The sequence below is a fragment of the Garra rufa genome, chromosome 16, assembly GCF_049309525.1.
Source record: "Garra rufa chromosome 16, GarRuf1.0, whole genome shotgun sequence".
Taxonomy (NCBI): domain Eukaryota; kingdom Metazoa; phylum Chordata; class Actinopteri; order Cypriniformes; family Cyprinidae; genus Garra; species Garra rufa.
Genome location: NC_133376.1, coordinates 20,274,045 through 20,301,736, shown reverse-complemented (window position 1 = coordinate 20,301,736; position 27,692 = coordinate 20,274,045). Strand labels below are relative to the sequence as shown.

The 27,692-nt window shown below is 37.0% G+C and overlaps 1 protein-coding gene across 1 annotated transcript in view; it reads left to right on the top strand.

The window, feature by feature from the left end:
- Positions 1–5,971: 5,971 nt before the first annotated feature.
- Positions 5,972–27,692, top strand: part of LOC141288684 (complexin-1) — a 64,938-nt gene continuing 43,217 nt past the window's right edge. Inside the window, exons 1-2 of the mRNA XM_073820850.1 lie at positions 5,972–6,282; positions 7,236–7,348. Of these exons, the coding sequence (XP_073676951.1) occupies positions 7,318–7,348 (31 nt within the window). The 5' untranslated portion in view covers positions 5,972–6,282; positions 7,236–7,317. The remainder of the gene's footprint in view (positions 6,283–7,235; positions 7,349–27,692) is intronic.

The window sequence follows — 27,692 nt, the reverse complement described above, 5'->3', positions numbered from 1 at the left end:
TTGAAGGCAATTCATACACCAATTCAGAATAAACAAAAGGAATGCCACCACAGCCTCAAGGACGTGAGCAGGTTTGTTTACTACAGCTTTCGTATTTACCTAAGGGGGTATAATTGAGTGCAAGATCTTTCATAATTAAAGCTATTTTTATTAAACCTTTGAAACAGTCCAACTTGCATAAACACCCGCAGTCTAAAGGGAAATGACCAGTGGGGATTTATATCTAGTAATTATCTCTTACCTTAAGGATACTGTTTCACATCACATGACTGTTTTAATTCAAGGTCCAACGTGTTTTTTTTTTTTTTTCGACCATAGCGCTTGATGATGCTGTTAATGAAAACAAGTGTTTATCAAACAGAAAGTTGTAGCCTAGAAGTAAATCAAGTTTATTCAGGAAAACGACCCTTTGTAACCCATTCCTCATGACGTGTATCTTTGCAAACAGCGCTTCCAAATGGAAGGAACCAGGAGGGATGGAAAATTGCGATCATCCTATTCAGGGGTCTCTCAGCGTCCACTTACCCAGGGTCATTATTGCAAACCTGCACACCGTCTACCAAGAAATAACAACGAACACAAGCGCAGATGGAGTACTGTGCTTACTCAGGGTAATTCAGTTCATTTTGGGAGCAAGCAAATTGCTCGGTATATATACTTACACCTGTGTGTGTTGGTTTGTTTGTGCTACATCCTGTTCTTTAGCTGTTTTTGACATTTACTTGCAGGGTACCTTTAGACGCATTACTTTATGCACATGGTGCATTAACACATTTAGCACAACAGCACTTCGCAGTTTAATATTTAGGGCACAGAAGACTGTTGAAAATATCCTCAGAATTAGAGCATTTTATATAAGAGATTAGAAGCCAGGATCTGTGTTGTTTCTTCGGAACGATGAGTCAGAACATCCATTACTTCAGTAAACACTTTTGTCTTCCCTGCCTCTCTCCATCTCTCTGAAAGCTGAAGATGCGGTACCTGCTATAAAATATGATGAGTGGGTGTTTCGGTTTCTACAGGATTTAGACAATTTTGCAGATTGGGATTTTTGTTAATACCCATGTAAAGTGCAGGCTGTTCCCTAATTGACTATGGCATGATTAAAAAAGAAAAAGAAAAAAGAAAACAATACGGCCGGCATGGCAACAGCTCATGATGAAGTACACAAGAGCTTTAATGAAAAGCTACTCATGTTGTTTACCAAATAATAAGTTGATTCAGGTTACTTTTCCATTATTTGGTAATGAACTAGATGCTGGTGCTTAATAAATATACCACATATTAAAAATGAAATAGATTTTAGGTGGCACAATCTTGGGCAGGTTTGAATAAATATGGGAAAGTGTGTCGCTGAGAAACCATCATCATTAGACAAAGATTGACGGTTTGGATAGTGACCCTAATGTCACAATTTTCAAAAGCCATCTCCAATTCTAGGTAGCAATAACTCAACAAATAGAGACAAGAAATCAAATGCGGCAAAAGTGTGACAGGCTGTTTTGATAATGCTACTCAATTCAGCCCCAAAGCCATTTTACATTTTAATGTGTTTAAATTGAAATGAGGGAGACAGAGCCAACACAGATAAACACAGATGTGGGGAATGAATCTCTAATTTAAGGAGCGGATTTAGGGAGGCAGCATTCATTAATACATTAAAAAACAATACAGAAACACAGCTGTTCGCATAACCACCTAGCTTCATCATCATCACAACTGCGATCGTCCTAATCACTATTGTATGCTTGCTGTTGGTCAGAAAGTGATTTTGGCTGTGTTTAGCGTTTGTGAGGTTCTTGTGTGGGCGACAACGCTGATTGAGGCTGAATGCTCCTTCACTGCTGTTTGTAACCGCGTGGTGGGAGGCGAAATGTCTCAAAATGTCAACTTCAAAATTCCCAGGGAATCTGACACCCACTGCGGTCTGTAATCCAGGTTATTACCAGCCTTCACTCCCCCATATGTGAATCATTTTCTCTTTTGGCATCAGTACAAATGGGTGGATTTGAATACAAAGCTAAATAAAATATTGCAGCGCAGAAGGGCAGGGAGAACGGTCAAATCGTAAATGTGATGCATTACTACTGCGTGCATTGTAAATTCTGCTTCAATATGCGCTTACCTGTAGCATTTCAGATCAAGCTGACTTTAAAAATGCAGGGACGTTTTTAGTGTTAACAGATATACAGTGCTTTGCAAAAGTGTTCATACCCCTTCATTTCACATTTTGTTATGTTGATGCCTTATGTTAAACTGTTTTAAATTAAATTGAAATTACACTCCATGCAGCATAATGACAAAGCAAAAACAATTTTCACAACTTCATAAAAAAAAAACTGAAATAAGTATTCAGTACTTAGTTGAAGCACCTTTTCAGCAGTCTTTTTGGGTGTGATGCAACAAGATTTGCACATCAACATTTGGCAGTTGTCTGCCATTCTTCGCCTCACCTCTTCACCTCTCAAGCTCTGTCAGATAGGATGGGGTCTGGCAGACATTTTCAGGTTTCTCCTGAAATGTTTGATTGGGTTCAAGCCCAGGTTCTGGCTGGGCCACTCAAGGACATTCACAGAGTTGTCTATAAGCCACTCTTGCTGTGTGCTTAGGTTCATGGTCCTGTTGGAAGGTGAACCTCCACCCCGACTAGGATTTTAAATGTTCTGGACTGGGTTTTCTTTAAGTCTGTCTCAATATTTTGGTGCATGAGGCTGCTACCACAACACTTTACTTTTGGGATGGTACTCTGCAGGTGATGAGCAGTGTCTGGTTTCTTTCAAACATGATGCTTGGAATTGAGGTTCATCAGACCAGAGAATCTTGTTTCTCACAGTCTGAGGGTTTTTAGGTGCTTTTTTTTTTTTTTGCAAATTCCAAGCGTGTTTTCATGTATCTTCACTGAGGAAAGTATTGAGTTTGGCCACACCACCATAAAGACTGGATTGGTGAAGTGTGGCAGCGATGTTTGTCCTTCTGTAAGTTTCTCCCATCTGCATATATGATCATGGAGCTCCACTAGAGTGACCATCAAGTTCTCGGTCAGCACTCTAACCAAGGTCCTTCTCTATCAGTTGCTCAGTTTGGCTAGGAGACCAACTCTAGGAAGAGTTGTGGTTGTTTCAAACTATCAAGGGTAATGGAGACTACATGCTTCTGTGAACCTTCAATGCAGCAGAATATTTTTTCTGAACTCTTCTCCAGATGTGTGGCGTGATACAATCCTGTCTCTGAGCTCTAGAAGTAGTCTTTTTTTTAAAAAAACTTCAGTGCTTGTTTTTTGCTCTGATATGCATTTTCAGCTGTTAGACATTTTATTAAGACGTGTGCCTTTCCACATCATACCCATTCAATTGAATTTGCCCCAAGGGTATGAATACTTATGCAATGGAATCATTTAAGTTTTTTATTTCTAATAAATTTGCAAAGATGTTAAAAACCTGTTTTTTGCTTTGCCATTATGGTGTATAGAGTGTAGATTGATGTGGAAAAAAATAATTTAAAGCAATTCAACATAAGGCAGCAACATAAAACATGAAAAACATGAAGGGGAATGAATACTTTCGCAAGGCACTGTAGCTGTGATAATCTCGTGACATGTATTAATGGCAATTTCAAAATCATGTCCGCCTACTTAACAGTTGATGTATTTTGTTTGCATACGCACACAAGATAAGATAAACAAAATGGATTTTCTTTCTTGTCACATCAAAGCACTGATCTGCCAGTCAATGTATTACTTTTATTTTCAATCTTTTCAGTCTGGTTAAGGCTTCACCCACTTCTTGTTCTCGAGTTGCATCAAATAAATGAGAAACTTTTCCTCTGTAGCTTTACAGAGACCCACGGACACCCACTGTTAGTTTTCCTGACTGTATGATGCAAACCAATCTGGCAAGCCATATCCAAAGATCAGCAGCTTCAATCAAGTTGGCTGGAAATTGGAGAGTACCACTCTGGAAGTGAAGTTATGTTTACAAGGCTTCGAACTGACGCAATAAGACCTTCTGAGGGAAAACTAATCACTGAATTTGACAAAACATGCCAAGTCTATTATATGTGGTCTAAAATATTACAGCCCCTGCTGGTGCTAGAAGCACAACATTTGAACCCAAACAGTGTTTTTCTCAATTGATGGCTATTAAAAAATTATTTGTATTTTGACTTCACATTTTTTTCTGAATTAAAGGAATAGTTCACCAAAAATTTAAATTCTGTCATTAATTACAGACCCTCATGTCGTTCCAAACCTGTAAGACTTTTGTTCATCTTCGGGACACAAATTAAGATTTTTCTGATGAAGTCCGAGAGCTTTCTGACCCTGTATAGACAGTAATGCAACTGACATGTTCAAGGCCCAGAAAAGTAGTAAGGACATTGTTAAAATAGTCCATATGACATCTGTGGTTCAACCGTAATTTTATATAGCTATGAGAACACTTTTTGTGTGCAAAGAAAACAAGAGTAATGACAGGATCAGAAAGCTCTGGGATTTTATCACAAATATCTTAATTTGTGTTCCGAAGATGAACAAAGGTCTTTTACAGGTTTGGAACGACATGAGAGTGAGTAACTAATGACAGAATTTAAATTTTTGGGTGAACTAACCCTTTAACATTTCACTGTGTTAAAGATTTGTGTGTTGAGTATCTCTGCGATGCTTGGGTTTATATAATAATAATATATTTAATATATCAGGCCAATATGTTTGCCTCTAATTTTAAGAGCCAATAATGCCATGTCATGTAGTGGCCTTTGAAATCATACATAGTAATGAAAGAACAAGTTTTGTAGCTCCTTGAATTGCTAAATACTGGAAAATTGTTAATTACCTTCACCAGAACTTGTAAGTTCATTAGATGAATAAAACGTTTCTCTTTTTTCAGTAGCTATACTGAAAAAATGTGGTGTTGGAGCAATTTTCACCCAAGATTTGCTAGTAAATTTTACAGATAATTAAGAAACCTAGAAATGGATATGTAGTTTACTATATATATATATATATATATATATACACACACACACACACACACACACACACACACACACACACACACACACACACACACACACACATACAGTCAAACCAGAATTTATTCAGACAGCTTCAACATTTCTCACAATAAAATATGACAAGAACTTAACTTAGATCTTGATAATGCCAGATAACTTTGATAGAAAAGTATGTAATGCATTACAATCAACCAAAAATTCAGACAACTGTTAGTATGACAATACTTACACAATTACCAATACTTTGTTGACCAATTACCAAGCAATGCCAAATTTTGTTCAGTCTGTGGTGTAAAAAGGTTGCATTAGCAACTAAAGAAAAAACACTTAAGCAAAACATGGTCAGGTCAAAGTGTCTGACTATATTTTGTTTCTAGATATTTATCAATTTTACTGGTAGTCCACTGTATGAAGAATTTTTGGGTATAGTATGTCACTGTTTATTTTGCTGTCCTCACTTACATTAATGTCCTGCACCCACTAGTAAAATTTTTGGTTTGACTGTATATATATCTTAAATGACTCACACAGGAACAGGTTTAATCTGTTTTAATACATCCAATCCTAGATTTGGTGGCTAAGATGGTTTTACTTAAGATTCTTTAAATGCATCCAACAATTAACCTGCTAACTGAAACCCGAAGCACATTTGTACCCCTTCACCAGCACTCATAACGTTCACGGGGTAAACATATCGGCCACACTTTCTGAAATCATGCACGGTCAGGAAAACGCATGCAGAGTCGCATTAGACAGCTTCAAGGACGAATCGAGGTGAGGCCGAGCAAACGGAGGCTTAATCGTTCAATCATACCGTGCCGTAACACTTAAAGCATTGCACCGCATCCTATATACGTAACCTTCCATGCATGTCCCATTTGTATGCGACAAGACCTTTGCATCCCAAGGCAATGTGCTTTAAATAAGCTGATCCCCTAGCGCTGGGATTGCAGAAGCATATAACAGGAATATGTAGCAGGACACCTGCCCACGACAGCCACAGTCGTTAAAAATTGATCGCTCAGAACATGGGACGCTTCAGATGGGAGCTCTCCATGTGATTCAGTGAGTGCCTTTATCAGCGGCAGCTGCAGTTCCCCTCACAGACACTCACACTGCCTTTCTGAGCACGAGAAACAAGGACGTCCTTCTTTTGCCTGGAAACCAGAGATGTTAGGAACGAGCAGTTAAAGCCTCGCTCTATCATTACTGCTCAACTTTCATTTCTGAGGAGTTAATCAGCTTCACGAGACATTTGAAATCGCCGTGCAGGTAATTATGACCTTTATGTGTGTGAGTGTGTGTGGAACGCGAGCGTTTGGCTTTTGCTCTATGTGGGATGGAGCGGGAGCTGTCCGCCAGCAATGGTGCTGAAATCAGCCTCAATAAACGAGGAAGTGATTTTGTTTTCGCCTCGTATCCAGAACGGGAGTAAATACTAAAGCGGTCGCTTTAACGCATTTATAGGCGCAAGAAGACACTGGGAGCACAGTACCGTACGAGATTCACTCGGACTCATTCATCAGCTAACGTTTCGGTGCATTCGGACTATAAGCGTGCGGGTTTGATTCGGATAGATGAGGGAAAGTTTACACACAGATTAAGGGATCCAGTCATGCGTTGTATTGTATTATCATTCATTCTAAGATTTACATTCTTGAACTCGATCATCATAACACGCCTTTTGCTCAAATGTTATTAGATATTCAGGTTGCACTGTAATGTTGCCATTCCCCACGAGAAGAACACACGCTCCCTGCAGATTTACTCCAAATGTACACGATGTATACTTGTCCCAGAGCTTGTTATTAACGCTATTTTTCCTAGTGAAGGTTAAGTTACGTGCAGGCATAGATAAGCCACTAACCGTAGCCCGTGGTAATTTTACAACTCTGCACTTTGTGTGAACTGTATGCGAGGTATATTGACCTTTACTGTCCTTCATATGTTACGGATCGACTGGATAGTATTGTGTATGCCATGCAGTCATTATAAGTAATGTTTTGTCACATAACCTAAAAATGCCTTCATCCGTGACACCTATAATAAATGGTTTGGAGTCAAACACATTATTTATTATTTATTATTTTAAGGGTCAAGTCAGGTAGAAAACGCTCCTTAGGGAAAATATAAAGGGCTCACATTTACTTTTTTTTTTAAACAGTGAATCCTGTTTATACAAACTAAGTTTTTGCTAATAAGTAATTGTCTGTTTCACATTGTAGATCTGGCGACAAGGGACTACTTGAAAAGCTTAACCTGAATGTAATATTTGCTTGAAGAAGGCAGGAATTAAAAGCCATCATCATGAATTTTGTTATGAAGCAAGCGTTGGGAGGTAAGTTTCAGATCGTCCCGTTTCTCCAAACATGACTCACACAGAATAGACTCAGAGCTGAAACTATACACTCATTCAGTAAGATTGCATAGCAATACCAACATGTTCAATCTGCCTTCTATGTCATACACTGCTCTTTATTTGCATGCTCATGAAAAGTGAACTAAGTTTTGCTTTTTTTCCCTTTGTTTTGGAGTAGTTTTTTCCTATTTATCTTTGTCTTGCATAGCTTATCTTTTCAGTCAAACAATGTGGTTTAAGATAACCTCTCACCAGTGATGAATTAGAAAGCACTTGATCTTTTGGGTTGGTATTTGGTCACAGATAGAGGTCGTGCGTCTTTGCGCATTTCAAAATCTGCCGCAGTTCCCTGTTGTTTTCATGACAAGGGGTTTGTTTTCTAGTTGGAAGACAATTCAGTTGTTTTTCTCTATTTACTCAAACTTTTTAAAAGGTTTGTTTGGTTCATTATTATTATTTCCATTTTAATTATTTTTGCAAGACATATTTCATATCCATGCAAGCCAGAATTACTGACTATTTACAATGTGCTCTGCCGAGCCTAATCGAAATAATAATAATTCCATAAATATTGGCATTAAATGCCAAAACAGAACTGCATCTTAATGTGGTTCATTAATCTCCTTTGCATCCGCATGAGGATTTTATCCGTCTCACTCTGTGCGGACTTCCGCTCGTCAAAGCACTTAGCCCCATCAAGACTGAGATTGACAGTCCAGTCCCGAAGGATATCATGAGAGCAGGACTGCGGCGGTTGATTAGCAGGGATGTGCTATAAAAAGGTGGCTTACAGTACGACCTGTTTCATTAACCAGCTGCCGGGTAAAGCAGCCCATGAGGGTCCTGCCCTAGTCCACTTGCTCCATCGATAAAGAAAATGAGTGAAATCCACTGAGCTGTACGGAAAAGGATTTCACCCTTGAGAAGAGAGAATGGTCCCAACTTTCCTCTCTCGTCCTCTCATGTCCTTTTCTAAGAGTAGCAGTCCGTGTCTAAGATAAATTGATCCTGGCTTCAGATGTTTTGGGGTTATTATGTTTTTAAATATTTCAAGTCGCCTACAACTAGATTTGCATTTCCTGCAGGAATTACCAATGCTTGCAAGGCGGCAAGAGAATACGTTTTAGGTAAGCTTAGTTTCAGGCTTTGGTTCTGTGCAAATGATGATGACTCTCATGGTGCATCTTGTTTTCAGTTGGCTGCACACAAGAATCAGCTATAAATGGTTAAAGTGTTTTTTGGAAATTTATTTTTGGGGGCTGCTAGAATATATTTACATGATTTAATGTTCAAAAACACATTGTTTTTCTCATACTATACACCCTTTGTTCTAAAAAATTCTGTGCCTTTAAAATCCATCTTTCTAAAAAGCACAGACGGTTATGATTGGTCGGCTGGCAAACCCTGTTGTGATTGGTGAGTCACTTAAAGCATATGCCGGAAATGTAACGCCCCTTACCATATTTGGGTTTTAGCTCCCAAGGCTTCACAAACAGCTGTAAATGCTTCGTTTCATAATTGATGAATTTTGCAATATTGAATCAACATTGAACTGACTTCAGCTGAATCATGGCATTATTATATATTGTTGAAATGAACTTGTTTCATAATTGATGAATTTTTTATAGTTATTGCACTGAACTGAATAATGACACTGTTTTCTTTTTAGAGCTGCTTTAAAGCAGCATTTGAATTTCTCTCATATTTCATGAAGTTTGCTTCACTGATTCTGTTCTTTTCCTGTTTATTACTGTCAAGCTGCATTGAAACCATTTGTATTGTGTAAAGCACAATATAAATAAGGCAGCAGCTAGTAGTGCAAATAGCGATATATTGTATTTACACTGTTCAGCAGGCGTGTTTTGTAGTGTTGACTAGTCCGACCACACGTTGGTGGGCGGAGTTAGTGTAAATAGCCTCAATAAGGCGGGCTATAAATAAAGGTGACTTAACTTGGCTTAAATAGTATCATGTCTTTGGTAACTGTGGTGTCAATATTAGAAGTCTACCTGATCTCATGACAAAAAAATACCTATGTGAAGTTTTTCGCATCAATAGCTACATACCACTGTAGTTTCCAACAGAAATGAATGCTCGCTGTTCTAGGCGGTAGAACAGTGAGTACTTGTAATTGGTTTCATACACACTTACTGTATGACTACAGCTCCATATGTTTTATTTTCAGACATAACAAGCTTGTTCGGTAGCTCAGCCAGCACAGACTTGGACGTAGGATTCAGAATCCTTGGCTTCGAATCCTGTGAAAAATATGATTCACAATAAAAGAGCTGAAAAACAAGCTAAAACGGCATGCTTACAATTGCGTTTTTACATCACATTCACTTTTGTTCATGCTATTGAGTAGGTTTAAGTGTAGTGCAGATGGTATGTTATTTTAAAACATCACGGAGCATTGGAGTTATCATGGACATTTTAAGTCAGAACTGCAACACGTACAACACCAAAGTCACATAAAACATACCATGTGTACGTCCATCTGTTCTGGGTTAAAAAACGAACACTCTTTTAGGGGACATTTTACAACAAATATGTCACGAAATGTACATGGTGGTATGTATTTTACGTCTTACAAAAAAGTTTCCACAGGTACGTTTTTGTCATGAGATCAGGTTGTTAGAAGTCTATACAATTTAAAGGCGGGGCTTAAGCAACCAGAAGGTGGGCAGTATGCAAATATATAACGTGTGATGTGATGTAGCTAAATAGCAGAAAAATGGCAGGACTACAATCGATGAATGTTTTACGTGGAAGAGATGAACTCCCTTTGGTGTGAACTTTTGTGCAGATGCACAAACAGCTATATTACACACTACAGGACAGGCACAATCAAATAAGCATTTAAATATGTGACCCTGGACCGCGAAATCAATCATAAGTAGCACGGGTATATTTGTAGCAATAGTATGGGTCAAAATTTTTATTTTGTGCCAAAAATTTTACAATTAGAATTTTAAATGGAGATCATGTCCATTAAAATATTTTGTAAATTTCCTACCATAAATATATCAAAACTTTATTGTTGATTAGTAATATGCATTGCTAAGAACAACAAAAGTCGATTTTCTCAATATTTAGATATTTTTGCACCTTCAGGTCACAGATTTTCATCCAAATTGTGTCCTATCCTAACAAACCATACATCCATGGAAAGCTTATTTATTTCAATTTCATGAAAATTGACCCTTATGACTGGTTTTGTGGTCCAGGGTCACATATATGCAACGAAAGTCAGGCCAATCATAATTCAGTATGCAAATTGATGCAGGAAAGAAAAACCAATCCCCTGATAGCAAATAAATGGAAGAGGTTGTATGTATTCGCTCTAAAGCTTTTATTGCATCATTCAGATGCATCCATAAATGCATTACCACATTGGCCCATTTCAAAACTGCTGCTGTGGGCTTTTTTTCTTTTTTTTTTTGTATGCTTGCAGTCTCCACCGTTGATTGATCCTGTAAATCATGGAACAGGCAATCTCCATTTGCCAGCAGCCGTTTTGACAGGCCCCCACACACGGTTCTGACCGACATTAGATAATAAAGCTCAGGCTGAAGCGAAATAATGGGCCTGTCTGGCTCAGTAAGAGATTTAGAGGCAGCGGGTCAGCGTGTGGCGAGAGAGTTCGGCACTAAAGCTCACGGATGTAAGACTAATCACGGTTATGTGAGAGAAATCTCCTGGGCATCCCTGCAGCATCAGCCAGAATGCAACCAGAATGCGAGGCCACCCCTATGCACACATGCGCTCTCACACTTACTCATCTCACTTTCTTACTGAATTTCACACACGGTCGCTCTGTTTTCTTCTCTTTTGCTCAGTACTGCACTTCAGCTTGGTTGGTTGGGGTTTAAAAGACATTAAATATTTAGAGATATCGATCGACTGCACTGACACTATTGGATGAGAACAAAACTTGAACTAAATAGGACTAAATAATGACACTTTTGTCTTCAGACGCAATTTTATCACAAATGTTTAATGCAATATTCTAATTTTATGCGCAAATATTTGTATGGAAATGTAGCTATTGATTCTGTTATTTGCTATATAAATAAACTTGACATTGTCACAGTTTTTTCCTACTATAACCCTGATATTTTGACCACTTTCTCCTTTTCTCCCTCTCTTTGCATCTCTCTGGCTAAGGCAGCTTGGCGGAGTGGAAAGAGTCTTGCGTACAGTTGCTCAGCGTTGTTAATAAGCTCGACATGCCTGACTGTGCTTTAATTTTTAAAGTTTATTTCCAGGTTTAAATCGCAGATTTTCAACGTCCTCTCAGGCCTCACTGTATATCCAATTTTCATTGTTAATTGGGATGCTCACATGTGTGGTAAATTAACACCTGTTGTCATTAATATGCAGAAGCTGCTCGGCTGAATCCAATTTTAACTACTGCGCTGAGGCGTTCGGACCTGACTCAGATCACCTTCACACTAGCATCAATGCTCTCGCACGTCCTGTGGGGTTCAGGCGGGCCACTCTGTCAAAGGGTCAAACATTAGCGTGGGTTGTGGAAATCTAATCAAATACCCCTAATCAAAAGCACAACGCAACTTTAAGTCAACTGAAATTAATTAAATTGAGTTCTACTGAACTAATGCCTATGCAAAACGGTGCAATAATTCCACATCATGGCTGTCACAGAGGTTAATTTAATTCACCTTCATGACAGAAAAAATTAATCATGTGTGTAAGCTGTCCTGTGTTGGCAGGGCACATCAAAAAGCTTACTTCTTATTTTTAAATAGTCAATAAGCTCATTCTACTACAGAGCATTTTGTTTGATAAGAATAAGTCTATACCTTTATGTTGTTGATGAAAACATGTTGATACCTTTCAAATTACCACAGTAAAAACATGCATCAGTGATGCAATTTGTCTTTCTATATTCCTATGTAATTTACAAGGGAAAATCAAAGCCTGTGACGTCAGGAAGCCCAGCTCTGTGCAGCACCAGAGCTGATGCCTATTGATTTATGTGTTGACCTATAAACGACTGATCACTTACGTTTAGCTGGTGTGATTTTTAAGCATGTAATGAGAAGAACGGTAAATGCAGTGTGCGGAAATCAATACGCCAGCTGAGATTGGGCCAGGTGCTGATCCCTCCGCAGGAGGCAAGGAGGTTAAATGCTAGACCCGGCATTTCGGCTGGAATTAGACGAACATTAAATTGATTATAGGGCTTTTAGGAGCTCTTAGAGCCAAACTCATGGACTAATCTGACAGTCATCAAGTTTTAATTGTAATGTGAGCCTCTAAGATGAGCGAAGGGATGGAAATCTGGGTTGAGAAGGGGCAATAAAATCTAGAATGACCAATGAACTCTATTTATGAAGCATCCTCAAAGTGTTTTTTCATCCTTAAAGCTATATTTAGCTAACTTATGAGGATCGTTTTGCCCTCAAAGTAGCATGGGTTTTCTACGATGATGTTTTAGTGCCTTGTTAAAAAAAAAAAAAATCTACGATTACGAGAACAAAGTCAAAATTGTGAGAATAAAGTGGAAATATTACGAGAATAAAAGTGGAAATATTTTGACAACAAAGTCAAAATTTTGAGAATAAAGTCGAAATTATGAGAATAAAGACGAAATATGAAGAGAATAATGTCGAAATATTTTGAGAATAAAGTCAAGAATAAAGTCAAAATTATGAGAATAAAGTCGAAACTATGAGAATAATGTAGAAATATAATGAGAATAATGTCAAAATATTTCGAGAATAAAGTTAAACTTATGAGATTTAAGTTGAAATGTTTTGAGGATAAAGTCAAATTACGAGAATAAAGTCGAAGTGTTCAGAGAATAAAGTCCAAATGTTGAGAATAAAGTAAAAATATGTTGAGAATTAAGTCAAAATTACAAGAATTATTTCAAAGCAATTACAAGATTAAAGTTATAATATTTTGAGAGTATATTCTAGCATTGTGCACATACAAATGGCCTGGATTGGGAGCACCAGGAGAAATGTAAAAAGTCTCAGCTTTATAGCAAAATACAAACAATATGTCTATTACAATTATGTGTTTTCAATTATGTGAATCAGTCATCTTTCCGATTAAAGTGTGGCATTTGTTTTACTAAATTAGGCTATAATGTTTTTTTAATCCTTCTGATGTTCTTTCATGTTTATATAGTACTACAACCTTGAAATAAAGAGGAAAAACACATTTACAAATAGTTTTTCATGATAAAACTGTGTTATTGTATATTAAAAGCAACAAAGCACAAAATTATTGCGATTACTGGGTGGCTGGCGTGCTACAAATTATAAATAAAAGGCATTAAATATTATTTGCAATCATTTATTGTATTATACCATGAACAAAACAGCTTGTAAATAATCACTTATATATCTCAGAAAAGACAACAATATAACTCGTGTTAACAAGTTGGAGAAATGAAAAATGAACGATTGGATGCCACAGCTGTTTTGTGGAAGTTTTACAAAAGAAACAGTATAATTTGATGATACAAATGCCTCATTGTAATCAAAAAGATTATTGATTTACATGAATGCAGCGATCTGTCCCGCCACATTAAAAAGTGTGAAAAACACATTATTGCAAGACACATTGTTTGTATTTCGGTATAAAACTGATAGATTTTGAAAGCTGATCTTTGTTTTATATTATAAGTAACAAAAGCACAAATCTTATTGGGTGGCTGGCACACTACAAATAGGCCTAATGAATGCAATCGAAGACATGAAATAATATTTCCAAGCATACTCGGTGCTTCCAATCCAGGCCATTTGCATGCATTTAATTTTGACTTTATTTTCTAAACATTTTGACATTATTCTCATAATTTCGACTTCATTCTCAAAACATTTAGACTTCATTCTCATAATTTCAACTTCATTCTTGTAGTTTCGACCTTATTCTCAAAATATTTCGGCATCACTCTCATGATTTCGACTTTATTCTTATATTTTGACTTTATTCTCAAAACATTTAGACTTTATTCTCGAAATATCGACTTAATTCTTATGATTTCAACCTTATTCTCAATATTTCGATTTCATTCTTGAAATATTTTGACTTTTTTCTCAAAATATTACAACTGTAATCTTGTAATTTTATTTTATTTTTTTTAAATGTGGCACTAAAATGCCATCTTAGTCTTCAAAGAGGGGTCAGTACAGAATTTAAGATAAAAACTGGTAACATTTAATGACTTTTTTCATTCAGTTTAAAAAAAAAACTGGTCTAAAATCATGAGAATCATGAATATTTATTGACAGGGGCATTTCCTCTGAGGAGGCAAGGGAGGCAATGTCTTCTCAAAATATTGGATGAGAAAAAAGTTCATAGTACAAAAATAAAACAACACCAGTATTACAAAATATAACATTAAAAAAATGTATAAATCGTTTGTTTTTTAAAAAAAGAAACATTGTCCAACAACGACACCAGCAGGTAAGGTTACTGCGGGAGTTCGCATCTCTCTTGCCTCCCCTGAGCCGATCAAGCTTTAATAGACCCCCTAAAGCATGGTGAGTTTGGTGGGGGGTAATTGAGAATGAATGGAAGAAAGTCACGTGAGAGGAGGCAGTGCCTCCATCGTGATATGATTGGATAATGACTGGTTATGATCGGCTGTGGTTGGTTCATGCGATAAATCCTGCCTCTTTGTGCACTTTCGCGAATCAGTCTGAATGAACAATATAATGGAAATGCAAAGGTATTGGGATCAAAATGTTTCAAAACCACTGGTCTACATCTTAGTTAATCTACACTCACATCCACAGACTTTCCTTTCTTCATGCACGCTTTCACACCTGTTTTAATGGCTCTCTGGGATAGGATGCAATATGTTTTCCTGTCCCTCCTGTAAATAGTCTAAGAAACAGTATTGCTGTGAATCGTGCCTGACCTTAAACCTTTGAGCGGAACACAGCACTCTCTGTTTCTTTCTCTCTCTCACTATCTTAATCCATCTCTCTTTGGGTGAGCAGATGACCACATGGTAGGACACATGGGCAGGTTCTCTGGCTGTAGGTTTCTGGCTCGGAGCTGCAGGGACTACAAGTGTGCAATGGCCCTTTCAGTTCCACACAGAGAAACACCTGCCATCATGATACATACACACACATATACCTACCCACAATGCACCAACGCACGTATCAAGTTGACATTGTGATCCATTCATGTGCAAATGATGCCATGTGGACACCTTGTCAACACATCAATTCTCAATCAATGTCCTTTAATTGCCAAGTCCCATGCAGTGACACATTTGCACACACACTTGTATAAGCACACTTACACACACAGACACAGCACAGATGGGCTCTGTCCCCAGAATGACCGGGGGTTGGATATCTGGTCAAGCTGCAGCCATTCATGTGTGTTATAAATGGATGAGTCATGACTTTGGACCAGCCCATGGTCCTACACGGTGCCATGGGGCTCTATAAGGTCTTTGCCAGTTTGACACGGCAAGCGCACTTTACAGGCGAAAAAATGGAATGGAATGAAGTGAAATGATCTTCATTAGTAGGCAATTCAAAAACCCAGAATCATTTAGGAATGAAACAAATGGGAATGTTATTGAGTCATTCATTCAGTCGATTGTTGGAGAAATGATGACTCATTTAATAACAAAACAGGTGAATCACTGAATCATTTCAGTCAAATGATTTGACATTTTTAAGCTTTTTTATTTTCTAAAACCAACATCTACAACATATTTCTGCAAAATTTGAATGGGCATAATTTCTATATCTCATTGGGAAGTTTTTTTTTTATAACTAGAAAATATAGAAAATAATGCAATTGTAATGCATTACTTTTAAAAGTAACTTTCCTCAACACTGGCTACAAATAAGAAGCAACACTTTCAGCTTAGTTTAACTTCTTTTTATATATTTAAATATTCCAACTAAATCATGCATTTAAATTGTTTATTTAAAAAAAAAGTAAAAAAAAAAAATCTGCCAGTGTAGTAAAACCAAATTCACCCATATTAAAAATGTTTTAAAGAAGTTTTAAAGAAGTCTCTTCTTCTCACCAAGCCTGCATTTATTTGATCAAAAAGTAAAGCAAAAACAGTAACATTTTGAAATATTTTTACTATTTAAAATAACTGTTTTCTCTTTGAATATAGTTTAAAATGTAATTTTTTCCTGTGATTTCAAAGTTGAATTATTATTATTATTATTATTATTATTATTATTATTATTATTATTATTATTATTATTATTATTATTATTATTATGTTGAAAACAGCTGAGTAGAATTTTTTTCAGGTTTCTTTGATGAATAGAAAATTCAGAAGAACAGCATTTATCTGAAATAGAAATCTCTTGTAATATTATAAATGTCTTTATCATCACTTTTGATCAATTTAAAGCATCCTTGCTAAACAAAAGTATTAATTTCTATGATTATCTATTATTTCAGACTTTTATTTCAGATAAATGCTGATCTTTGGATCTTTCTATTCATCAAAAAATCTTTAAAAAAGTACTCAACAGTTTAAAATATTAATATAAAAATATAAATATATAAATATATAAAAATAATAATAATAAATGTTTTTTGAACAGCAAATCAACATATTGCTGATCTTTGGATCTTTCTACTCATCAATAAATCCTGGAAAAAATTGCTCAACTGTTTAAAATATTGCTAATAATAATAAATGTTTTTTAAACAGCAAATCAACATATTGGAATGATTTCTGTAGGATCATGTGATACTGAAGACTGGAGTAATAATGCTCAAAATGTAGCTTTGATCACAGGAATAAATTACTTATAAATTAAAATATATTTAAATAGAAAGGAGATATTTTAAATTGTAAAAATATTTCACAATATTACTGCTTTTGCTGTATTTTGGATACAATAAATGAACGCTTGGTGAGCAGAAGAGACTTTAAAAAACATTACAAATCCTACTGTTCAAATTTTTTTTGACTGGTAGTGTGCATAGTCTGAAAACAAATCTGTGTTGTTTCAAGTTAATTGATCTTTAACTGTAAAATTAGACAAAATTATTCATTAAAAATGTGAATATGTTTTTGGAGTGTGGTTCAAAACACAACAGTCAGGGGACTAGCTATGCTGATCTTTTCACCAGGGTACGATTTTTAATGGTTGAGCTTGAGATTTTTTTTACAAGATATGAACAACAATAACAACATGACAGTTTTGCCCTTCAAATTTATGCCTGTGTTTAAATGACAACAGTACATTGACAACAGTAAAATATGAAAAAGTTTGTCAGTATTCATAGTTGGGGTGTGTTTCCCGAAAGCTCCATCATAACAAATATACAGTGGAACTTACGACCATAGTTCTATCCCAAAAATGTTAGCATAGTAATGTATATGGCGGAATAAATGCTGCTGAATTGCTACTGCTATTTGCTATTGCTGTTGTTGAAGGTTATTGCTGCTGCTGCAAAGGAGGTACAGGAACTTGCTATTGCCAATACATATACCGTAAGGCTGCACTGAGTATTTAAGACATACTGCTGCTGCACAAATAGCATATATAATAAACTGTAACAGATCTATACAGGTGGAGCTGGGGAGGTCGAGGGTTTCAGAGGAACTCTGAAAGCACACTGCGAAATGCTCTAGTGAATTCCTTACCAGCCATTTAAATGTAAAGCAACAAGCTTATTGGCTGCATATTCAACATGAACGAATAAGCTTGTGGCAAGTAGTTTAACACTGTGAATATCATCAGTTTGTAATAACAACCCATCAGTCTGCACCATCTAGAGTTCCATGACAGAGCTTGAGCTAACAGAGATAACGATGCTTTTAGGAAACACACCCCTGCTGGTGGATGTTGTAACTTACATTATTCACTGGGCAAAAAGCACATTGCAACATATAAATTATACAAAGGTAAAATCTTAATTAAAATAAGTATTAGTATTACCATTCATCTCAAAATATAAGAATATTATACATGCAGTGCTCATCAGTGTGATCAGTGAGGTCTCGCTTTGTACCGTGCAATTATTGATTCAGGCTGGTTTCATTAGATCATTGGAAAGGTCTCATTAATCAGTAATCATTATCACCGCCATAAACATCCTCTGAATACCCTTCACCTCATCCTCACCATCAGCATGGCACCTTTACAGCATCATACAGCAAACTGAAAAATCAGAATGAAATGAATATTTTATAAGAACCCATGTAAAAAATAGGTAATGCTCTCTTCCCGGTGCACACACGGTCATTACTGCCTCGCCGATATAAAAAAGTTAAAATAAGGAAAAAAGTGATTTAGTGCCTACTGATGTGGCTCGACGTTGTCCAAATGGCCCCATTAAAACCTGTTTGACATTTCATTTCTTTGATTCATTACAGGCAACTCTCAAAGCTCTCTCTTCAACTGTTACTTTCCTCCTCCAGTCAGCCTAATATTAATCCAGTGTCATGATACCATTGTGAGGTTAATCTTAGCCATAAAACAGCCTGGCCCAGGGAACAATTATCGTATTCTGTATCCCAGAGATCCTCGCTGAAGGTTATTATATGTCTGCCGGCATGACAAAAACTTTAAAACGTCCTTGTTTTAAGACTTTTTTTTAGCTACAAGGCGCCTGACCTAAATTAATAACATTCAAGTATAGAAATAGATCCAGACACAATAAACTCAAGATGCCTCTTGAGAATTGAGCAGACACTAAATAAAATCTCACACTAATAAGTGAAAGTTAATTCCTAACACCCATAACGTTTCGTGCAAATTACATAAAGGAACCTCGGCAAACAAAAAATAGGTTGCCGACGTCAGCTGTTAGATAACCTTGACGCGCTACGCTCTGGCGTTTGGGTCTCCGAGCTGCTATCCGGTATCCCTGCGAGAGAACTCCATCGCTCGCTGGCACAGGGCAGAGGTCTTTTGGCCGTTACGCTGCTCGCCCTTGACCACTGTCCAAAATGGCGGTCGCGGCCCAGCACGAAACTCTGGCAACCTCTCTGTCCCTAGCAGAGTTAATCCTGCAGCAGGCCTGGAAAGGTTGTGTGCCGTTCCCTTTCGGTCACAGGCGTTACTTTCTGTCGTCTTTTTCTCTAGTGCTCATCAGTTATGACCCACGGGCTGGTGTGGAGGTTTATTAAGCAGTCTCATGCTTTTGTGATGAACTACAAGACCATTTGTCATTGTGCGTGTTTGATACCGAGTGTACGTGTGAACGGCGATGGGTGTTTGGTTGTGCCGACAATAACACCAGTATATGCGATCGCACTCTTTACTGGAATGTCTATTTCAGCCTCATTACCATAGAGATGGAGTCAGTCCTTTTATCAACAATACAGAAACGTGCCACAAGAGTGAATGCTCATTAATGTGAATTCTTTGGTTGAGTCTTCTGTATTTGAATTCTGAAAAACGCTCTATCTATTTTTCTCTCTATGATAGCCTGGTTGCTTTTTGGTTCTTTTTGGGTTTTCTTTGTTTGAGCTGATACAGCATCAATACAGTGCACACATTTCAATAAATACAGTCTATAGTATTAATCAATCAGGTCAGATTGAGTCATATTTCCCCTCTTGTGAAAGTTGTAATACATTTTCGATGCTTTGAGTGGCTGAACAGAGAAGGGCTGAGCAGAACAAAGGAAAGTGTCTACAGTACATTTTGATCACTGCTAGCTATTTTTGGCTTTGTGTTTGCTAGCAGATGAAGTCCAAACAACTTCAAAAACATCTTCTTATCCCTGAAATACCAAAGCAACAGTAATCCCAAAGACTATCTATGTTTACACTGCCAAAGGAAAAAAAAAGTCCTTTAAAATCTTAAAAATTCTTCTCAAAAGAAACCTTAAGTTATTTCTGTGCCACAAACCAAATTTAAAGGATTAATTAGCTTCAGAATTAAATTTGACTGATAATTTACTCATTCCCATGTCATCCATAATGTTCATGTCTTTCTTTCTTCAATCGAAAAGAAATTTAGGTTTTTAAGGAAAACATTCCAGGATTTTTCTCCATATAGTGGACTTCAGTAGGGATCAGTGGGTTAAAGTTCCAAATTGCAGTTTCAGTGCAGCTTCAAAGGGCTCCACATGATCCCATCCGAGGAACAAGGGTCCTATGTAGTGAAACAATTGATCATTAAAAAAAAAAAAGTCATGCATGACGTACAGTAGGCAGAAGTACAACCCAGTGTTGACAAAGGGAACGTGCAAAGAAAGTCAAATGCCCTTTACAAAAAAAGGGTAAAACAACAATGTCGGACGATTGGGGTTTTATGCCCTACCCTACCTTTTTGAACACCTTTTGACACAGACAAAGAACTAACCACGCGTGACCTTTCCAATGGGATTTTGCGTGAAGTTGTAGACGTGCATCGCAGAGCTAGTGTAAGATTTGTGGTTAAAGGAGTAGTTCACTTTCAGAACAAAAATTTACAGATAATGTACTCACCCCCTTGTCCTCCAAGATGTTCATGTCTTTCTTCAGTCGTAAAGAAATAATGTCTTTTGAAGAAAACATTTCAGGATTTCTCTCTATATAATGGACTTCTATGGTGCCCCCAAGTTTGAACTTCCAAAATGCAGTTTAAATGCAGCTTCAAAGGGCTCTAAATTATCCCAGCCGAGGAAGGAAGGGTCTTATCTACCGAAGCGATCGGTTATTTTCTAAAAATATTTACAATTTATATACTTTTTAATCTCTACACAGAGTACACGCCGAGCTAGACAAGATGAGCATTTGAGGTTAAAAAGTATATAAATTGTAATTTAAAATAAATAAATAAATAACCAATCATTTTGCTAGATAAGACCCTTCTTTCCTCGGCTGTGATTGACCATAGAAGTCCATTATATAGAGAGAAATCCTGAAATGTTTTCCTCAAAAAACATATTTTCCTTACGATGATCTTGGATGACAAGGGGATGACTACATTATCTGTAAATGTTTGTTCTGAAAATGAACTACTCCTTTAAAAAGTATATATATATATATATATATATATATATATATATATATTTTAGAAAATGACCTGTGTTTTGCTAGACAAGAGCTTTATTCCTCGGGTGGGATCGTGTAGAGCCCTATTGAAGCTGCATTAAAACTCAATTTGAACCTTCAACCCGTTGATCCCCATTGAAGTCCACTATATGGAGAAAAATCCTGGAATGTTTTCCTCAAAAACCTTAATTTCTTCTCGACTGAAGAAAGACAGACATGAACATCTTAGATGACATGGGGGTGAGTACATTATCAGGAAATTATAATTCAAAAGTGAACTAATCCCTAAAATGCTAAAACAATGACTGTTTTCAAACAGGTTTCCCAAATACTCCTACATTCTCTTGACTAAGCCAGTAGCTTACATGTCACAAACACATGTTTTGACAGCACCACAGAGCTCCAGTGTTTACACACTTCAGGAAGTCAACCTAGGAATGGTTTACTTATAGTTGTCACTGCACACGAATCAAAGAAAAAGGCAATTTTACATCAGAATAATTACACACTTCGTCTTTACGGTCAACTAGAGTATATAAAAATGTCACCAGCAAGGACAGAAGCAAAAGCGTGATAATGTCAGTGGTTTCAGACAGAACTGTATCCCAGCATTACCCCAGCTCCCACCGATGCAGACAGCAGGCTACGTCATTTACCATCTGTCACGGGGGAAATTCCTTCCCCCTCTTGTAAGAGTTGTAATAAATTTTCTTTGCCTTAAGTGGCTAAAAGGAAAAAGGCTGAATAGAACAAAGGCGAGTGTCTACAGTACGTGTTGATCACTACTAGCTATTTTTGGCTTCACGTTTGCTGGCAGATGTTCAAACGACTTAAAAAAAGTTAACTACTAAGGCAGTGGAAATTACAAAGATAATTCTATGTTTACATGGCTAAATAAATAAATAAATATATTTTCATACATTCATGGTCGAAAGCCTTGAATCCCAAAGCACACAGAGAAATAAAAATGTTCTATTCAGCATCTCTCACCACTTCCTCACCTGGTGTTACACACCCACTAAAATCTATTCCAGGAGAGAGAGAGTGGCCTTGCATTTAATAAATGGTGTATATGAAATTGTGCAGCAAATGCAGTCACTGTGGTCCTCGTGACACTGGTGGAGAGTTATGGCCCACATTGACGCCATCTCAAAACTATTCATCACCGTGAGCTTTGCGCTGTGAGCAACCTTAGGAACATAAAAAGGGAGTCCGTGGCCTCCAAACGGGGTTATGTTCACAATAACACCGCAGCTGCAAAAGGTTGCATGCTTCTCAAAGCATGTGCTTTTAACATATTTTAAAACTTTCAATAAGCCAAGTGGAGATCAAACTTTTCCATTTGGTGATAGATCAAAAAATTATTAAAGACAGAATTATGTGATCTTTAAAATATTTACTTTGACAGAAAAAAACATCTTTTGTGAAGGAGGGTTTTTTTTTTCCATTTGAGTTGAAGGTCTCGGAACGAATGTTGTGTTTCGGTATGCATTCAGAGCGGTACCCACATGGTGAAGGTAGGCGTCAGAGAAAAAGGGAGTAGTGGGCGTCTAGAGAGGCCTCAGCTGACCCACCAACACTTTACAGAGTCCCTGCAGAGCTCCGCCAGAAAGCACCACCTCCATCTAAACAAATACATCCAGCCAGTACTGAAAGCCAAGGAGAGCAAAAGCTGCCAAACATACTTCTTCACTTACAGTTGACTTTTGCTTAATGCCTGTCTTCTGAAAGCTACAATGATTTATAGCCTTATTTTTATTCTTATAGCATAGTGTCCTACCTCAGATTGGATAAGGATTTTATAAAAACCTACTTCCAAACCAAAAACCTCATTCATTTTATGCATGTTCTGGCATTCAGTCATGTTGCATTTGATGTTAATGTGCTAATAAACTAGGAAATTAAATGCACAGAGCTACTATAGTTTTCAAAGTGTCATCTAATGGGTTAAAATCTGAAACTGTAACTGTTTAAATTCAAAAGATTTGAGCTGTAAACCATCAGCACCGTGCTCTTGCGCAAGGAGACCATGTCTGTAATAAGCGTACTGTATGTTACTCTAGATGAAAGCTTCAGCAAATTGACAAATTAGTAACTAAGATAGGAAAACACACACAAATCCCCAGTTGTGGCTGCAGCTGGTGTTTTGATGAAGCTGCAGGTTTGCTCAAATTCATGGGCTTGCCAATTCTGTGTTTTACTAATAGGAATAATAAATCTAAACACGCCGGCCTTATTAGATCTGTAGGTTTACCTCATGCAACAACTGCACAGACAGCACTTCATACACTGTAGGAGCAGAGTGTTAAAGGGGTAGTCCACAAAAAAAAAAAAAAAACGAAAATTCTGTCATTATTTACTTACCCTAATGTCATTCCAAATCTCTGTGACTTTCTTTCTTCTGTGGAACACCGGATATTTAGATTTTGTTCCCTTTCTATAAAAAGTCAGTGGGGTCAAGTGTTGTTTGGAATCACAAAGCTCAAAATATCTTGTGTCCTTTTAAAAAGGTTATGGTACGTAAATGATGAAAGAATTTTAATTTTGGGTGATCAATTACTTTAAGTGCAGTGTTGGGAAATGTGACTCATAAATGAGTCAGTGAATTATTTTATTAAACCAATTTGTTAAAATTAATCGGGCTTCCTAATGCTTTATATGGATAAGCCATTTTGTCTCACTGCACCAGTATGTTTTACAAAGACGCCTGTTACTGGAAAAGAAACACTGTTTTGAAATCAGTTGAAGTACTAACATGCCACTAAAAAATGTAGTTAAGTTAATGTGACATTGTTCTTTTTTCCTGAACATGTCCTGGATGGGAATTCTAAATTACCTAAAATGTCAGAGTTTTGGCTTTGTTTTCATACTTGACTGAAAAGTAGTTTGACCAATAGCGTGCAGGCATCTTACAGAATCAACTAATCGTGATGTGAGTAGGTGTGATCTACAGGGAATATTCAAAGCCATGCAAATACGCATAAATATCATTTAGAAAGCATGTCAATAGGAAAACCAAGACATTTTAGGCAATTTAGATATATCTGGGGAAAAAGAGAATGCATGGTCATCCGATGCTAATTTTAGTTAGTTACTCCTGAACATTGATAAAAGAAATAATTTATCCAAAAATGTCAATTCTAACATCAGCTTTGCACCCTGATGTTGCATCAAAACACTTGGAATATAGCACAAAAGAACTGTATGAACTTCTTGTTTGATACTGTTTGATAGTCTTATTCATTCATGTATTAAGTACATTTATTTTATTTTATTGAATGTATTGATGTATTCTATCGTGAAATTCTGAGAAAAAAAGTCACTAAAACCTCTTTTATTGAGTGGTGGAAACGGGCTTTCGTAGAAAACACTTAGTTTTTCAAGGTCAAGGTCAAGGTCAAGGTCAAGTTTATTTATATAGCACCTTAAAAGCAACGAGTGCTGACCAAGGTGCTGCACAACCAAAAATCAACTAACAAAGCATTAAGACAAATAGAATATAAAATCATTGAAAAATAAATAAGAAATGCAAACATCACAAGACAATAGAGATACAACATAATATCTTCAAATTAAACAAAAGCCTGAGAAAAAAGATAGGTTTTAAGAGACGATTTAAAATAAGATAATGTAGGGGATGATCTGATAGATAAGGGCAAAGAATTCCAGAGCATAGGACCATGAACCGAAAAAGCCCTGTTCCCTTTAGATTTTAACCGAGATTTTGGGACAGTCAATAACAACTGGGAGGATGATCTAAGCGTTCTAACAGGGGAATAGCAATGGAGGAGATCTGAAATGTAAGTGGGGGCAAGACCATGAAGTGCTTTAAAAACAAAAACTAAAACTTTAAAATCAATTCTAAACTTAACAGGTAACCAGTGGAGTGAAGCTAACATAGGGGTGATGTGCTCCCTCTTTTTTACCCCTGTCAGAAAACGAGCAGCAGCATTCTGCACTAACTGTAGCCGAGATAATGAAAACTGGTTGATTCCAGCGTAAAGAGCGTTGCAATAGTCCAACCTTGTTGAGATAAAAGCGTGAATAACAACTTCTAAGTCTTTAAAACTAAGAAAACTTTTAAGCTTGCGAAGCCCCTTAAGCTGCAGGAAACTGGCTCTAACTACAGAGTTTATTTGTTTGTCAAATTTGAGTTCAGAATCAAAAATGACTCCCAAATTTTTTACTTTATCACGAATGTTTTCTTCAAAGGGGCACAATGAAGGTCTCAAATTATGTAAATGATGAGAAGGGCCAAACAAGATAGCTTCAGTCTTTTTTTGATTCAACTGTAGGAAGTTAATTGCCATCCAATTCTTAATGTCCTCTAAGCAAGCCAGTAAGGAGGACAATGAATCTGAACCTGATTCTAGAGGAAAATAAAGCTGAGTATCATCAGCATAAATGTGGTATGAAACTTGATGAGACTCAAATATATGACGAAGCGGGAGCAAATAGAGAGAGAATAAAAGTGGACCTAGGATAGAACCCTGAGGTACCCCACAAGTGATGGGAACTGAGTTAGATGAAAATTCACCGATTTCCACCGAGAAACTCCTATTTGTGAGATACGATACAAACCAGTCTAATGCAGTACCACAAATACCAACCTCAGAATGTAATCTTTTTAACAAAATGTGGTGATCTACTGTATCGAAAGCTGCACTCAGGTCCAGTAGCAGAAGAATAGTGCATTTACCTGAGTCTGCAGATAACAAGAGATCATTTACTACTCTTAGAAGAGCAGACTCGGTACTATGTTTTGCTCTAAAACCAGACTGAAAGGGATCCAGAATATTATTAGACGTTAGGTAAGGGGAAATCTGGTTTAATACAACCTTTTCCAAAACTTTGTGCAGGAAAGGCAATTTTGAAATTGGCCTATAATTATTTAAATCAGTGGGATCAAGATTTGTTTTTTTGAGCAAAGGCTGGACCACGGCATGTTTAAGACAAGAAGGGACAGTACCTGCCTGTACAGAGCTATTAATAATAGAGAGTAAGCTGGGCAAAACAGCTGGCAGGACATCCTTCAACAGCTTTGTAGGAATGACATCACAAGAGCAAGTAGTTGATTTCATATTTAAAATAGTGTCTGACAACTCAGAAAGTGAGATGGCTTGAAAATTTGGAAACACAGAGGAGCTAGTATTTTCATAGTGAGGCTTCTGGGATACATTACAAGAAATCTGCACCCTAATAGAAGCAATCTTGTTAATGAAGAAGTTGCAAAACTTCTCACATAACTCCAAACTAGGATCTAGCCCTGTTGATCTAGAGGGATTTAACACAGCGTTTAATGTAGAAAACAAAATTTTTGGACAATGGGAGTTTTTTGAAATTAAATCAGAAAGGTACTTTGCCCGTTCTAGAGAAACGGCTTCCTGAAAAGTAGACAAGGTGCTCTGCAGTAATTGATATGAAATTTGTAATTTATCCTTTTTCCATCTTCTTTCTGCCCTTCTGCAATCTTTTCTTAAAGCTTTGATGCTGTTATTAAACCATGGCTGCTTTTTTGATTTGGTCTTTTTGGGTTTGAGGGGGGCAACTACATTTAAGATATCTAAGCAAGAGTAGTTAAAACTGTTAGCCAACTTATCAGCATTTGTATCCTGTGCTACCAGGGCACTACTGTGAGCAGACAAAGCGGCAAAAGCTTCAGTGAACTGCACGGCCGTAAAGGAATTAATAGATCGAGAGAGGTAGGTAGAAGACTGGTTTACAGGGCTAGGAAAAGCAATCACACTGTCAAACAGAACCGGCCAGTGGTCAGACAATCCAGTCTCACTAACAGTTACGTTACTAACAGAGAAACCTGATGATAATACAAGATCAAGAGTATGACCCAGCTTATGTGTGGGACCTGAGACATGTTGAAAAAGATTAAAAGAGTCCAAAAGTTGTGCAAAATCTCTTGAAATAGGTCTCGAAGGACAGCACATATGTATGTTAAAATCACCAAGAATCAAGAGATTATCGGCACGTGGGACCACGTCTGATAAGAAATCGGAAAACTCCTTTATAAAATCATTGTTAGCTTTTGGAGGTCTGTATATCAAAACACAAACCAGAGGAGTAGAAAATTCCACTGTGCACATCAAAACCTCAAAGCTAGAATAAGCCTCAACAGGCAGAGGATTGCATTTAAAGGTATCCTTAAAAATGACAGCAACTCCTCCACCCCGACTAGAAGTTCTTGGGCAACTAAGATAGTTACAGTACACCGGGGAAAGTTCAGATAGAGGGCTTAGGTCATCTGCCGTGAGCCAGGTTTCAGTAATGAATAAAAAGTCCAAGTTGTTGGTTACAAAAAAGTCATTCAATAAAAATGTTTTATTCAATATTGATCTT